Source organism: Heterodontus francisci, chromosome 2 (assembly GCF_036365525.1).
Source record: "Heterodontus francisci isolate sHetFra1 chromosome 2, sHetFra1.hap1, whole genome shotgun sequence".
Lineage (NCBI taxonomy): Eukaryota > Metazoa > Chordata > Chondrichthyes > Heterodontiformes > Heterodontidae > Heterodontus > Heterodontus francisci.
This window is the reverse complement of record NC_090372.1, coordinates 207509211-207524789: the sequence shown is the minus strand read 5'-3', so window position 1 is coordinate 207524789 and position 15579 is coordinate 207509211. Positions and strand designations below refer to the sequence as shown.

The 15579-nt window shown below is 43.7% G+C and overlaps 1 protein-coding gene across 1 annotated transcript in view; it reads left to right on the top strand.

The window, feature by feature from the left end:
- The window catches only part of obscnb (obscurin, cytoskeletal calmodulin and titin-interacting RhoGEF b), an 868128-nt gene that overhangs the window by 395289 nt on the left and 457260 nt on the right, over window positions 1-15579 (top strand). Inside the window, exon 82 of the mRNA XM_068053434.1 lies at window positions 277-543. Within this exon, the coding sequence (XP_067909535.1) occupies window positions 277-543 (267 nt within the window). The remainder of the gene's footprint in view (window positions 1-276; window positions 544-15579) is intronic.

Sequence of the window (15579 nt, the reverse complement as noted above, 5' to 3'; positions counted from 1 at the left end):
CATAATAGAATTGATATGTTGATTGCACTGTTAGTTATTAGCATATTTATAGTTGGATAAGAAACTACTTATCTTTATAAGACAGTCATTTATATTTCAGTTTTTGTGTATAAATACTAATCTTCTCCAGTCCAGATTGATATAAATATTGGTGATCTACAAAATATTATATTTTGTGGAAATGGAATTTGTTAATCAGTGGTTCCAGTGCTCTTCGGCAAGCTTGGATCTTGACTGAACAACATCATCAGCTAATTAAATTCCTCTCTCCCTTAGTCCTGCCTGTGTTTTTCAAACAAGAACTTGAGAACACAGAAGCTGAAGAAGATGATATGGCCACTCTGTGCTGTGAGGTTTCCAAACCTGATGCTGCAGTGGAATGGACGAAAGGCATTGTGCTCCTTCAGTCAAGTGATAAGTATGAAATGAAGCATGAAGGTTCCTGGGTTCTGTTGCTTATACACAACCTAAAGCCAGATGATCAAGGAGAATATACCTGTGATTCTGGGGACCAGAAAACTACTGCATTTCTAAAAGTTAATGGTAGGAATCACTTTCATATTGTATCGTTTGAATCTAGAAGAAAATATATCTCACAGTCTTCTGTCTGGAATAATTTAATTTTGTGTAGACTAGTTTGAGATATGTTACTTGCGAGTGTTATTTCTCTCCGTAGTCAATCATGTCACATGTTACTATTCACTTGTTGTCTTTATGTATTATATTAGTGATATTGATTCAGTAAACCAAAGCACATTGCAGGTGAGCCTCTTGTTTACAAGATTGGTAATAATCTGATGCCTAGAAATAACTGTGGTGCATGGTTCAATACTAGTGTCTGTTGTGGATGAAGGTTATCAGCTTCTGACAGGTTAGTGAACCTATTTGTAAATACAAAAATTGGGCAGGATTCAATTAAAGCAGATTACACTGGAATTTCAAAGTATCTAAAGGCCCTGAAAATCTGTTGGCGATAACCACAGTTCAGAATTGGTCCTGATGGGATGAAGTAATTGTCAGCAATTGCGCAGCAACCAAGCATTTTGCACTGTTAATGACTGCCATCATCCTTTCAGACAAGAAATGATACAAATAGGAAGTGATTCTCATGCAAAGACAGTATTCCAGATAAAATGTTTTCTGGTACAATGTCTTACCTTGGATAATCAATGTGAGGCGATTTACTGAAGCAATTATTGAACCGTGCCAAATTCTAGCAGAAGAATTAAGAATCTCCTGTATGATTAGAAATGCCCTGTCGATGGCTGTAAAGGCCACACCCGCCTTGAATTTCTTTTTTTGCAACAGATTCATTCTAATCAAATTGGGGAGATGCCTCAAGTTCAGCTAGTGTATTATGTCTAGGTGAATTCAAAACAGGAAAGGTGCACTCTTCCAAAAGAGTTGCAGGCTCATCTGTTTCCACAGAGGTATAAATTAACAATGGCAGCCACAGTTTAATACCATTGATAGCCTTTACATTAAATTTGGTTGTTTTTTTGTGTACTCATTTTGAGATAAGGATATCCACAGTCAATCCAATGGCTGGCATCAACCAGAAAGAAGACTTCCATTCAGTCAATGTCCAAGTGGTCTGTGATAGACAGTGGAGGATTTTTGTATGTTCATGCAATCAGCAGGATGTTTTTGTCCTCACTCAGTCAATTGCCTGTAAAATTTCACCACAATAATCAGCTATAAGTTCTTCTGTCAATGAGTACACTTATTTCCTGTTGAATCTTCTTTGTATTTCTATGTACTTTGAGCGAGAGATAAGTAGATTTCTATTGGCTAGTTGGCTCCGAGTTGAGTGACCTGGTGATGGGAAATTGGAATTAATTTGATTCTCCAAGTCAGACTTGATAATCCATTATTGAACTATGCAGACCAGCAGTGCAGTGTGCTGCTGCTAATTGACCAGCAGCTTGTCTCATAAAGGCCCCTGAAGTAGTAAGTCTTTGACTGAAGATTAGGATTAACAAAGAACAAAGAAAAGAACAAAGAAAATTACAGCACAGGAACAGGCCCTTCGGCCCTCCAAGCCTGCGCCGATCTAGATTCTCTATCTAAAGATGTCGCCTATTTTCTAAGGGTCTGTATCTCTTTTCTTCCTGCCCATTCATGTATCTGTCTAGATACATCTTAAAAGACGCCATCATGCCCGCATCTACCACCTCCGCTGGCAACGCGTTCCAGGCACCCACCACCCTCTGCGTAAAGAACTTTCCACGCATATCCCCCCTAAACTTTTCCCCTTTCACTTTGAACTCGTGTCCTCTAGTAATTGAATCCCCCACTCTGGGAAAAAGCCTCTTGCGATCCACCCTGTCTATACCTCTCATGATTTTGTACACCTCAATCAGGTCCCCCCTCAACCTCCGTCTTTCTAATGAAAATAATCCTAATCTACTCAACCTCTCTTCATAGCTAGCACCCTCCATACCAGGCAACATCCTGGTGAACCTCCTCTGCACCCTCTCCAAAGCATCCACATCCTTTTGGTAATGTGGCGACCAGAACTGCACGCAGTATTCCAAATGTGGCCGAACCAAAGTCCTATACAACTGTAACATGACCTGCCAACTCTTGTACTCATTACCCCGTCCGATGAAGGAAAGCATGCCGTATGCCTTCTTGACCACTCTATTTACTTGCGTTGCCACCTTCAGGGAACAGTGGACCTGAACACCCAAATCTCTCTGGACATCAATTTTCCCCAGGACTTTTCCATTTACTGTATAGTTCACTCTTGAATTGGATCTTCCAAAATGCATCACCTCGCATTTGCCCTGATTGAACTCCATCTGCCATTTCTCTGCCCAACTCTCCAATCTATCTATATTCTGCTGTATTCTCTGACAGTCCCCTTCACTATCTGCTACTCCACCAATCTTAGTGTCGTCTGCAAACTTGCTAATCAGACCACCTATACTTTCCTCCAAATCATTTATGTATATCACAAACAACAGTGGTCCCAGCACGGATCCCTGTGGAACACCACTGGTCACACGTCTCCATTTTGAGAAACTCCCTTCTGCTGCTACTCTCTGTTTCCTGTTGCCCAGCCAGTTCTTTATCCATCTAGCTAGTACACCTTGGACCCCATGCGCCTTCACTTTCTCCATCAGCCTGCCATGGGGAACCTTATCAAACGCCTTACTGAAGTCCATGTATATGACATCGACAGCCCTTCCCTCATCAATCAACTTTGTCACTTCCTCAAAGAATTCTATTAAGTTGGTAAGACATGACCTTCCCTGCACAAAGCCATGTTGCCTATCACTGATAAGCCCATTTTCTTCCAAATGGGAATAGATCCTATCCCTCAGTATCTTCTCCAGCAGCTTCCCTACCACTGACGTCAGGCTCACTGGTCTATAATTACCTGGATTATCCCTGCTACCCTTCTTAAACAAGGGGACAACATTAGCAATTCTCCAGTCCTCCGGGACCTCACCCGTGTTTAAGGATGCTGCAAAGATATCTGTTAAGGCCCCAGCTATTTCCTCTCTCGCTTCACTCAGTAACCTGGGATAGATCCCATCCGGACCTGGGGACTTGTCCACCTTAATGCCCTTTAGAATACCCAACACTTCCTCCCTCCTTATGCCGACTTGACCTAGAGTAATCAAACATCTGTTCCTAACCTCAACATCCGTCATGTCCCTCTCCTCGGTGAATACCGATGCAAAATACTCGTTTAGAATCTCACCCATTTTCTCTGAGTCCAAGCATAACATTCCTCCTTTGTCCTTTAGTGGGCCAATCCTTTCTCTAGTTACCCTCTTTCTCCTTATATATGAATAAAAGGCTTTGGGATTTTCTTTAACCCTGTTTGCTAAAGATATTTCATGACCCCTTTTAGCCCTCTTAATTCCTCGTTTCAGATTGGTCCTACTTTCCCGATATTCTTTCAAAGCTTCGTCTTTCATCAGCCGCCTAGACCTTATGTATGCTTCCTTTTTCCTCTTAGCTAGTCTCACAATTTCACCTGTCATCCATGGTTCCCTAATCTTGCCATTTCTATCCCTCATTTTCACAGGAACATGTCTCTCCTGCACGCTAATCAACCTCTCTTTAAAAGCCTCCCACATATCACATGTGGATTTACCTTCAAACAGCTGCTCCCAATCTGCATTCCCCAGCTCCTGCCGAATTTTGGTATAGTTGGCCTTCCCCCAATTTAGCACTCTTCCTTTAGGACCACTCTCGTCTTTGTCCATGAGTATTTTAAAGCTTACGGAATTGTGATCACTATTCCCAAAGTAGTCCCCTACTGAAACTTCAACCACCTGGCCAGGCTCATTCCCCAACACCAGGTCCAGTATGGCCCCTTCCCGAGTTGGACTATTTACATACTGCTCTAGAAAACCCTCCTGGATGCTCCTTACAAATTCTGCTCCATCTAGACCTCTAACACTAAGTGAATCCCAGTCAATGTTGGGAAAATTAAAATCTCCTATCACCACCACCCTGTTGCTCCTACATCTTTCCAGAATCTGTTTACATATTTGTACCTCTATCTCATGCTCGCTGTTGGGAGGCCTGTAGTACAGCCCCAACATTGTTACCGCACCCTTCCTATTTCTGAGTTCTGTCCATATTGCCTCACTGCTCGAGTCCTCCATAGTGCCCTCCTTCAGCACAGCTGTGATATCCTCTTTGACCAGTAATGCAACTCCTCCACCCCTTTTACCTCCCTCTCTATCCCGCCTGAAGCATCGATATCCTGGGATATTTAGTTGCCAATCATGCCCTTCCCTCAACCAAGTCTCAGTAATAGCAATAACATCATACTCCCAGGTACTAATCCAAGCCCTAAGTTCATCTGCCTTACCTACTACACTTCTTGCATTAAAACAAATGCACCTCAGACCACCAGTCCCTTTACATTCATCATCTGCTCCCTGCCTGCTCTTCCCCTTAGTCACACTGACTTCATTATCTAGTTCCTTACAGGTTTTTGTTACTACCTCCTTACTGTCAACTGACCTCCTCAATTGGTTCCCATCCCCCTGCCACATTAGTTTAAACCCTCCCCAACAGCGTTAGCAAAAGCACCCCCAAGGACATTGGTTTCAGTCCGGCCCAGGTGTAGACCGTCCAATTTGTAATAGTCCCACCTCCCCCAGAACCGGTCCCAATGTCCCAAAAATCTGAACCCCTCCTTCCTGCGCCATCTCTCAAGCCACGCATTCATCCTGACTATTCTTTCATTTTTATTCTATCACGTGGCACTGGTAGCAATCCTGAGATTGCTACCTCTGAGGTCCTACTTTTTAACTTGGCTCCTCGCTCCCTAAACTCTGCTTGTAGGACCTCATCCCGTTTTTTACCTATATCATTGGTGCCTATGTGCACAACGACAACTGGCTGTTCACCCTCCCCCTTCAGAATGTTCTGCAGCCGATTTGAGACATCCCTGACCCGTGCACCTGGGAGGCAACATACCATTCGGGAGCCTCGTTTTCGACCACAGAACCGCCTATCTACTCCCCTTACAATCGAATCCCCTACGACTATAGCCCTTCCACTCTTTTTCCCGCCCTTCTGAACAGCAGAGCCAGCCACGGTGCCATGAACCTGGCTACTGCTGCCTTCCCCTGGTGAGCCATCTCCCTCAACAGTATCCAAAACGGTATACTTGTTTTGGAGGGAGATGACCACAGAAATATGATTGTTTTCACTCAGCTCACAAGTTAATGTTCTAAGAGGTAAGAGGATCATAGCAACAGGAATATTGCCATTTTTCTGAGCTGGTGTTTTAGATGGTTAAACTCCAACCATCCTTAAATACCTTTGGAGGTCACTAAGCCCCAGGTTTTGCTAATATAAGCCCAGGTTCTCCAGCTTTAAGTAAAGCAATGTGAACCCCTATGTAGAGAGAATATACGCTCCATGTCATGAAACAGAGTGTCTATTAATGTTGTCCTGTAACTGATGAAGTCATCATAAGAGCAGTATGGTGTGATGCTATCCATACTAGTCCAGTATAATAATGTTTTTGTTAAATATTCAGATTATATGATCAAAGCAGCGTTTAAATATCAGTGGTCCCTTAACATTCAGCTATCACATTGAAACTTGTGAACTGAAGTTCTTCCAATTGTCCACTGAAATTTCAGTGGAAAATTTGTGGGAACCTGAGAAATTACACCACTTTTTGGGGTTTCCAAGGAACTTGCATCCATGTTGGGCTGGATTTTATGGCCCCCCCTGAGGACGTGGACAGAGGCAAGGGGCTTACAGAATCACGACAGTGGCGGAGTGGAGTTGCCCCTTCCCAATTGCCAAGCGATTTTCCCAGGGGCAGGTTAGGTCAACGACAGCCTTCCCGTCCAGAGGCCAATTGAGGCCCTTAAGTGGCCTATTAACAGCCACTTAAGGGCCTCTATCCCCCCACTGCTGGGATTTAACCAGCAGCAGGGGGGGCCTCTGCCATACAGGGAGGACGTAGTGGGGGTGGGAGGGGTTCCGCCTCTGTGGGCAATCCTTGGGCCCCAGCCGGGAAACAGTGCACCTCCCAGCACTCCCCCTAGCCCCTAGTCTTTACAACCGGCAATGGCCACTACTGCTGATACTGCTGAGTTGCTGGTCCTGTGATTAATCGGCAGCTCTTGGAGGCAGTGGCGTAGTGGTAATGTTACTGGATTAATAATCTAGCACCCAGGATAGTGCTCTGGGGACATGGATTTGAGTGCCAGCACAGCAGATTGTGAAATTTGAATTCAATTAATACCTAGTCTAATGATGACTATGAAACCATTGTCAAATGTTGTAAAAGCCCATCTGGTTCACTAATGTCCTTTAGGGAAGGGAACCTGCCGTCCTTACTTGGTCTGGCCTACATGTGACTCCAGACCCACAGAAATATGGTTGACGCTTAAAATGCTCTCTGAAATGGCCTAACAAGCCACTCAGTTCAAGGGCAATTAGGGATGGGCAATAAATGCTGGCCTCGCCAGGGATGCCCACATCCCACAATAAAATGAATAACAAAGAAATGCCTGTCTTTAAAGGGATGGAGATCCTGGTGCTGGAAACCTTGTCACCAAGGATCATGCTGAGAGCCCAGCCTCCTCTACAAAATGTAGCCCGTTAGATCAGATAATCAGGAGAAGCCGTACAGAAATTCAACCCCTAGATATTTTACACAAAATATTTGAGATAATCTAAATTATCGGTGCATAGTATAATGCTCAAGTCTTTGTTTTCTTTATTTTCTCATTTTTCCACCAATTCTTCTTCCATTCCCTGCTGCATTCTGAATGCATTGTCTTTTGAGCTAGAGTTATGGTGCCTAACCTAAGTGGTCATGTGGTATCGAGCTTAGGCCCTGAAATTCCTGAGGTCCACTTCATTGGTGCAAGTATGGCTGCGTGGAGTCCCCTTTCATCCTAATCACAAGCTGGAGATCCTGTTCTAAATACTGGGAACCGGTTAATCGCATAACTATCATGGGCACTTGAGTAGTGCTCACCCCAATAATGCTTGCTAGGAGGTGTGAAATGCCAAGGCAAGAAGACCTACCTATTGCTCCCCAAACAGATTTAAAGATCTACAGTAACTGGGATGGAATCCTGGCAGAACTGGGTTCTGCCCAATTTCTAGACACATTTCCACCTTCTCTGGCCCCAGAATTTTGGGTCTTTCATTTCAGGTGTATTTCACCCAGCATCCACGTACATGGCCCAAACATACGCACACTGCCTTTTGGAATAAAACTGCCAACTGTAGCAATCCACTTGCAGCCTAGTGATGCAAAACAACTAATTTTGCATGATAATAAAAGCAAAATACTGCAGATGCTGGAAATCTGATGAAAGGTCACAGACCTGAAACGTTAACTCTGCTTCTCTCTCCACAGATGCTGCCTGACCTGCTGAGTATTTCCAGCACTTTCTGTTTTAATTTCGCATGATCTTGTTCATCAGTTTTGCTGCTGTAGCTCATGCTTGCCATTGGGCTCATGTTGGAACTTAGGCGCAAGCCACTTTTTAGGCCATGGGACCATATTTTCATTTGGTTGCGGAGACAGAGCCGGCCAGAAATTTCCCGCTATCAGCCATCGTGCCAGTTTACCAGCATGTTCCTGCCTCTGGACCATTTCCGGGAGGATGGGGTGACGGATTCCCACCCACGAGGGGCAGGTAACCATTTAAGGCAATTAAAGGGCCTGATAAAGCCACTCTCCCGACACCGACTGGAATTTTCCAGTTGGTATACAAGTCAGCTGCTGAGGCCATAATCCGGCTGATCAATGGAGGCAGGGGGAAAGGGAAAATTAATAATTTTATGGTTACTCGGGGGTGGGAGAGGGGCAAAATAAATGTATTGAATTTTTTAATTCAATTTCTCTTTAAGTATTTAAATCTGCCGTAGGGCTCAAAACCCTTTAAAAATGGCATCAGCACCTGCACACAGGCAGCTGACGTCATTGCCGGAGACAAACAGCCCGCTCCTCCATGTCATCAGGGGGCCCCGGCCATTCCAATGAGCTGCTATCTGGAAGGTTGTGGCGGCTCTGTGGTTTGTGGCCCTTGGCGGTAGGCACAGAAGGTTCAGCCCATTGCTGTTAATTGAGTGTATTTATTACTGTAATGTAAGTGGTGGCCCAGTGTGTGAGCTGCGGACAAACAAATCCATGGAGAGTTGTTGGCTGAATTTACTGCGATTGGAAGCATTAGTTCTTAGTTCTGTACCTGTTAACTGTAAACATCTTCTATTCAGTTTACATTCATATTTGCATTTTTCTACTGAGCCAAATTATTCCTTGCTAAAGGAAAGATTTCTCAGTAACCTCTGTCTACTTTTCATCAAGTGGGTCAATCTGCTTACAACCCTATGATATGCAAAATTAAAAATCTTATGTGGAACATGGGCTACATGACATTTTAAAGTAAACTCCCAATAAAACTTCAGTTTCAAGCATGTTTAAATGCTGGTTACTGCGAGAATTCCATCTTCTGTTATAAAATTCTGAGGCAAACACATGAGTATTCTTCTGTCTGATTACTTTTGTTTTGGGATGCTCCTTTATTCTGTCCAGAAAATACCATGTACTTCTAATTAGAACTAGGCATTAACTAGGTTATTTTCATGCAAGTTAGAAAAGAAAGAAGAAAAGTGAGAAGAGCATTTTTCTTTTCTATTATTTTATTCACTTATTTAAATGGTAGTGGCCATCACTCTGGAATCACTTAAAGAGGCAGTTGGATTCTGTGATGGTGGGTCCATAGGTTTCTAAGGAAAGATGAACTAGCTGCTACAAATGTATTCCTTTATGTCTAATTACCTTTGTGATTTTTTATGATGCTGTATTCTCCGATATATATTTCTGATTCCTGATTTTGTTTACCTAATGTGGCTGTGTGTTTGTTGTCTTAAATCATCCAGTTTTATCTGTGTTCTTCAAACACCAGCTTCAGAGTAAAGAAGCTGCAGCAAATGGTACTGTCACACTTTGTTGCAAGCTTACTAAGCCTCATGTTCAGGTAGTGTAGATGAGCAGAGAGATCTTGGTGTCCAGGTACATAAATCCCTGAAGGTTGCTACCCAGGTTAATAGGGCTGTTAAGAAGGCATATGGTGTGTTAGCTTTTATTAGTAGGGGGATCGAGTTTCGGAGCCACGAGGTCATGCTGCAGCTGTACAAAACTCTGGTGAGACCGCACCTGGAGTATTGCGTGCAGTTCTGGTCACCGCATTATAGGAAGGATGTGGAAGCTTTGGAAAGGGTGCAGAGGAGATTTACTAGGATGTTGCCTGGTATGGAGGGAAGGTCTTACGAGGAAAGGCTGAGGGACTTGAGGTTGTTTTCATTGGAGAGAAGGAGGAGGAGAGGTGACTTAATAGAGACATATAAGATAATCAGAGGGTTAGATAGGGTGGATAGTGAGCGAGGGGACATAGCTTTAAGTTGAGGGGTGATAGATATAGGACAGATGTTAGAGGTAGTTTCTTTACTCAGAGAGTAGTAGGGGCGTGGAACGCCCTGCCTGCAACAGTAGTAGACTCGCCAACTTTAAGGGCATTTAAGTGGTCATTGGATAGACATATGGATGAAAATGGAATAGTGTAGGTCAGATGGTTTCACAGGTCGGCGCAACATCGAGGGCCGAAGGGCCTGTACTGTGCTGTAATGTTCTAATTCTAATTCTAAATTAGGCCTGGGTTTTCGCTAGAATTTAGAAGGTTAAGGGGTGATCTGATTGAAGTCTTCAAGATATTAACAGGAAAAGACAGGCTAGATAAAGATAAGCTATTTCCACCGGTTGGAGATTCTAAAACTAGGGGGCATAGTCTAAAAATTACAACCAGACCGTTCAGGAGAGATGTTAGGAAGCACTTCACGCAAAGGGTGGTAGAGGTTTGGAACTCTCTCCCACAAACAGCAGTTGAAGCTAGAACAGTTGTTAATTTTAAATCTGAGATAGATAGATTTTTGTTAAGCGAAGATATTAAGGGATATGGGCCAAAGGCAGGTATATGGAGTTAGGCCGCGGATCAGCCATGATCTCATTGAATGGCGGGACAGGCTCGAGGGGCTAAATGGCCTACTCCTGTTCCTATCTTCCTATGTTCCGTTGAAAATGCCCCATTTTATTTATTTTTTATTTATTTAGAGATACAGCACTGAAATAGGCCCTTCGTCCCACCGAGTCTGTGCCGACCAACAACCACCCATTTATACTAACCCTACAGTAATCCCATATTTCCTACCACTTCCCTACACTAGGGGCAATTTACAATGGCCAATTTACCTATCACCTGCAAGTCTTTGGATGTGGGAGGAAACCGGAGCACCCGGCGAAAACCCATGCAGACACGGAGAACTTGCAAACTCCGCACAGGTAGTACCCAGAATCGAACCCGGGTCCCTGGAGCTGTGAGGCTGCGGTGCTAACCACTGCGCCACTGTGCCGCCCATTTTCCCCAACTCTCTGCTTTTTTGTCCGTTAACCATTGTATCTTTGGTGAAATATTACCCGACCCCATGGGCCCTTATCTTGTACCTTTTATGTAGCACCTTATCGAATGCCTTTTGGTCCACCTTTATCTATCTTGTTAGTTACATCCTTCAAAAAACTCTAATATCTTCTACTGAAAGTGTCAAATGACTTTTGGACAGAGGAAATAGGAGCAGGAGTAGGCCATTGGGCCCTCAAGTCTGCTCCACTATTCAGCTAGATCATGGCTGATCTCCTACCTCAATGCCATTTTCCCACACTATCCCCATATCCCTTGATATCTTTAATATCTAGAAATCTGTCGATCTCTTTCTTGAATCCACTCAATGACTGAGCATCCACATCCCTCTGGGGTAGAGAATTCCAAAGATTCATAATATCTATATTTTTATATCTTAGTTGAGCTTTTATATTTGTAAGTCTTTTCATGTATCCTTTCACCAGAATGATAACAGCTTAAGTGGAGACATGAAATTCATTCTTGCTTGTTTTGCTTTCCATTCAAATTCTCTCTCCTGCTTCAGATAATTGCAAACTGTACAGGAGCTAAATTGGACAGCCCCTGAAAACGGGTAGGGAATCGTGATGTGCATTTCACCTATGCACGTTGACTGCAATACAGGCAGCATGTCGACTTCGTACTGCTTGCTATTTTAAATGATTTTAGCATCCAGCCACCGTAACCGTGCTGTTTGATTGGCTGGTCATCTGAGCAGTGGCCAATATCGTGAGTGAGAAGTTAAATCTAGCTTGCACTGCTTAAAGATACCTTATACCTTTTAAAGGGGAGGTGCATTGTAGCTGGAGCAGGTGTTGGCAGTTGTGCAGGAAGTGAATCTGACAATGAGGAATGCCACAATGTGAAAGACAATGGGCTTCAAGGTTTTCTGACATAGCACACAAAGATCTTGGTGGAGAAGATGGAAAGTAGGAGAGAGATCCTGTATCTCCAGGGGACCAGGAGGCCCTCCACATGCTCAAAAGGCATTGGGAGCAGATAGCCGTGGAGGTCAGTGCAAGTATCAAGCTCCAAGGACCTCGATGCAGTGCCATAAGAAGTTCAATGACCTCACACTAGCAGTGAAAGTCAGTAAATGATTTTCAAATGCTATATCCTACCAACTGCAGCACAAGCCTGGAATAGGAGGGTCAGTGTTTATTTGGATAAAAAATTGACTTAAGGACAGAAAACAGCAAGATGTGGTAAACGATCATTTTTCAGACTAGAGGATGGTAGACAGTGATGTTATGACTGAATCATAGTTCCCCAAGGGTCAGTGCTAAGACCACTGCTTTTTTTGATATATATAAATGACTTGGATCTTGGAGTACAGAGTAGAATTTCAAAATTTGCTGATGATACCAAACTTGGAGGAGTGGCAAACAGTGAGGATTATACAAATTGCCTGCTACAGGACATAGATAGGCTAGCAGAAAGGACAGACAAGTGACCGATGGCATTTAATGCTGACAAGTGTGAGGTGATGCATTTTGGCAGAGGGGATAGTGTGAGGCAATATAGATTTAATGGCATAGTTCTAAACTGTGTGCAGGAAAAGAGGGACCTGGGAGTGCATGGGCATCGATCTTTGAATGTTAAACTAACTGGCCTGTAGTTATTAGGAGTGTCCTTACACCCTTTCTTGAATAATGGTGTCACATTCGTCACTGTCCAATCCTCTGGCACCTCCCCCATATCTTGGAAATATTGGAATATTCTGGCTAGCCCTTCCACTATCTCCATCCCCACTTCCTTTAGCAACTTGGGATGCAAGCCATCTTATCCACCCTAAGCAACACCTCCCTGTCAACTTTTACCCTATCCATTGCCTCTACTCTGTCTGCTTCTACTGATACGTTGTCAGATTCCTCTTCCTTAGTAAACACCGATACAAAGTACTTATTAAATATTCTAGCCTTGCCCTGCACCTTTAAGCATATATTAAGTTTGCTAATAGGCTCCACTCCACAACTCGCTTACTATTTACATGCCTATAGAAGATTTTTGTGTTCCCTTTTATGTTAACTGCCATTCTGTTCTCATATTTTCTCTTTGCCTGTATTATTTTCCTCTTCATTTTCCCTCTCAGTCTGTTGTATTTGACCTGGTTCTCACTTTAAGAATTCATCTGACATGCATCATACAGCCTCTTTTCTTTTGTTTCGTCATAATCTCTATCTCCCTCATCATCCAAGGAGCTCTGTTTTTGCTTCCCCTACCTTTCTCACTTCTTGGAATGTACCGAGCCTGTATCTGAAGCATCTCTTGCTTAAAGATAACCCATTTTCCGTTACAGTTTTTCCTGTCAATCTTTGGTTCCATTTTACCATGACTAGGTTCCTTCTCTTCCAATCTAGACATTCTACCTTATATTGTTCCTTGCTTTTCTGCATTACGAATCTAAACTTTGTGATAAGATGATCACTCTTAACCAAGTATTCCCCCACAGACATGGTCCACCTGGCCCACCTCATTTCCCAGCACCAGATCCAGCAGTGCCTCCTTTCTAGTTGGGCTGAGAACACATTCTCCTGAACACATTTCAGAAATTCCTCCCCCTCCTTACCCTTTATTCTAACATTATCCTAATTGATATTTGGGTAATTAAAAGTCCCCAATATCACCACTCTATAGTTCTTGCACATCCCTGTGATTTTCCCTGCAGATTTGCTCCTCTATCTCTCTCTCACTTTTTGGAGGCCTATAGAATACCCCCAATAGTGCGATCAGACTATTTCTGCTTCTCAACTCTAACCAAATGGATTCTGTCCTTGCGCCCTCAAGGATATCCCCTCTTTCCAACACTACAACGTCTTCCCTAATCAGGACTGCCACCCCACCTCCCTTTTCTCCTTCTCCATCTTTTCTGAACATTTTATATCCTGGTATATTAAGTACCCAGTCCTCACCATTTTTAAGCCACATTTCCATTATTGCCACTACATCATATTCCCATTCTTACCAACCTTATTCACCACACTTTGTGCTTTTACATTCATGCATTGTAATCCTGGGACGTATTTTACCGGACCCCCGAAGTTGGGCTCCGTGGCTGGAGGGGCTGGAAGATTGTTCCGGCAGAGGCCTGCCACGGAGCTTGACGGCGGGAGGGCCTGGCCTGATCCTCCTGGCGGCGGCGAGGCTCCATGGCGGCCCCCCAGCCGCTGGGCGACAGGACCTGAATTTCAATATGTAAATCAATAAAATAAATAAATTTAAATACACTCACCTCCAGTCTTCTGGACCCACCGCAATCTTCAGTGCCGTGGCCAGCACTCTTGCGCCTTCACTTCCCCGTCTGGGGAAAGTCGGCATGACACTGGTGGGGAGGGGGAGAGAATATTTTTAGTAAGGTGGGGGGGGGGGGTGGAATGGGGTCAAATATATGTAATGAATGTAAGGGATGATGGGAAGGGGTGAACTTTAAACTTTGTACAGTCTTGGGGGGAAGGGCAGATTTCAAAGGTAAGTGTTTTGGGGGGAAAGGGCAAATAGTTAATGTAATTTTTATTGGGTAGTATGAAAAGGGCGTTAGGGTTTTATTCGCTATATTTTTTGGGGGGGGGGGGGGAGCGGGGTTGTATCTTTAAAAATTTAAATTTCCGGCAGGGCTGGTTGCCCTTTAAAAAGGGCGCCAGCGCCTGTGCACAGGCAGCTGACGGCATTGCCAGCATCAGACAGTCCGCCCCCTCCACATGATTGGTGGGGGGGTGGTGGTGGCCAGCCGCCCCAACTATTTAAATGAGCCGTCGCGTGGGAGATCTCTGCGGCATATGCGGGCCGCCATTTTTTTAAAGGTGTCAGACGTGAGCTCTTAAAATCCTGCGCCCGGTCTTTGCATTGCTCATAGTCCTTCTCAACTCGCTCCTATCTAATATGGAACTACTCCCTTCTCTAGTACTGTCCAACGCTCTCGCATTATGCACCTTATTCCTCTTTTCTATTTCGATGTGCTGGTGCCCATCCCCCTGCCAATTTAATTTAAACCCTTCCAAACTACATTAGTGAACCTCCCCGTGAGAAAATTGGTCCCAGTCCTGTTAAGGAGCTGAATGACAGATTCAGTATGTGGCCCAGATAAGCATCGTTCTTTATACAAATGCATGGAGTATCAGGAACAAATTGAATTCATTTCAGGTGCACATTTATCTTGGAGTGTATGACATGACATAGTAGCCATATGGCTACAAGACAATCAAGACTGCGAACTAAATATACCAGGTTTTAAGGTCTGCAGGTAAGTTTGGGAAAATGGTGGAGGGTGAGGAGTAGCCTTAGTGATTAAGATGAAATCACTTCAATGATAGAGGATATAATGAGAGGTAAGCAGGCAGTGGAGACTTTATGGAGACTTTATTGGTCGAATTAAGAAATAGAAAAGGATTTAAGACTGTGGTGGATGTTGTGTATATAGCAGCTGTGAAGTGGTAGAATGCATGTAGCAAAGACAGAGTCGTTTTAATGGGGGATTTTAACTTTCATGTAGATTTGGATAAGCTATCTAGTTCATGTCAGAAATGTAGTAAATTTCTTGAGTGTGTCCAGAATAATTTTCCCAACAATATGCTCTTGAACCAATAAGGGGGTATGCCACTTTAGAATGAGTAAT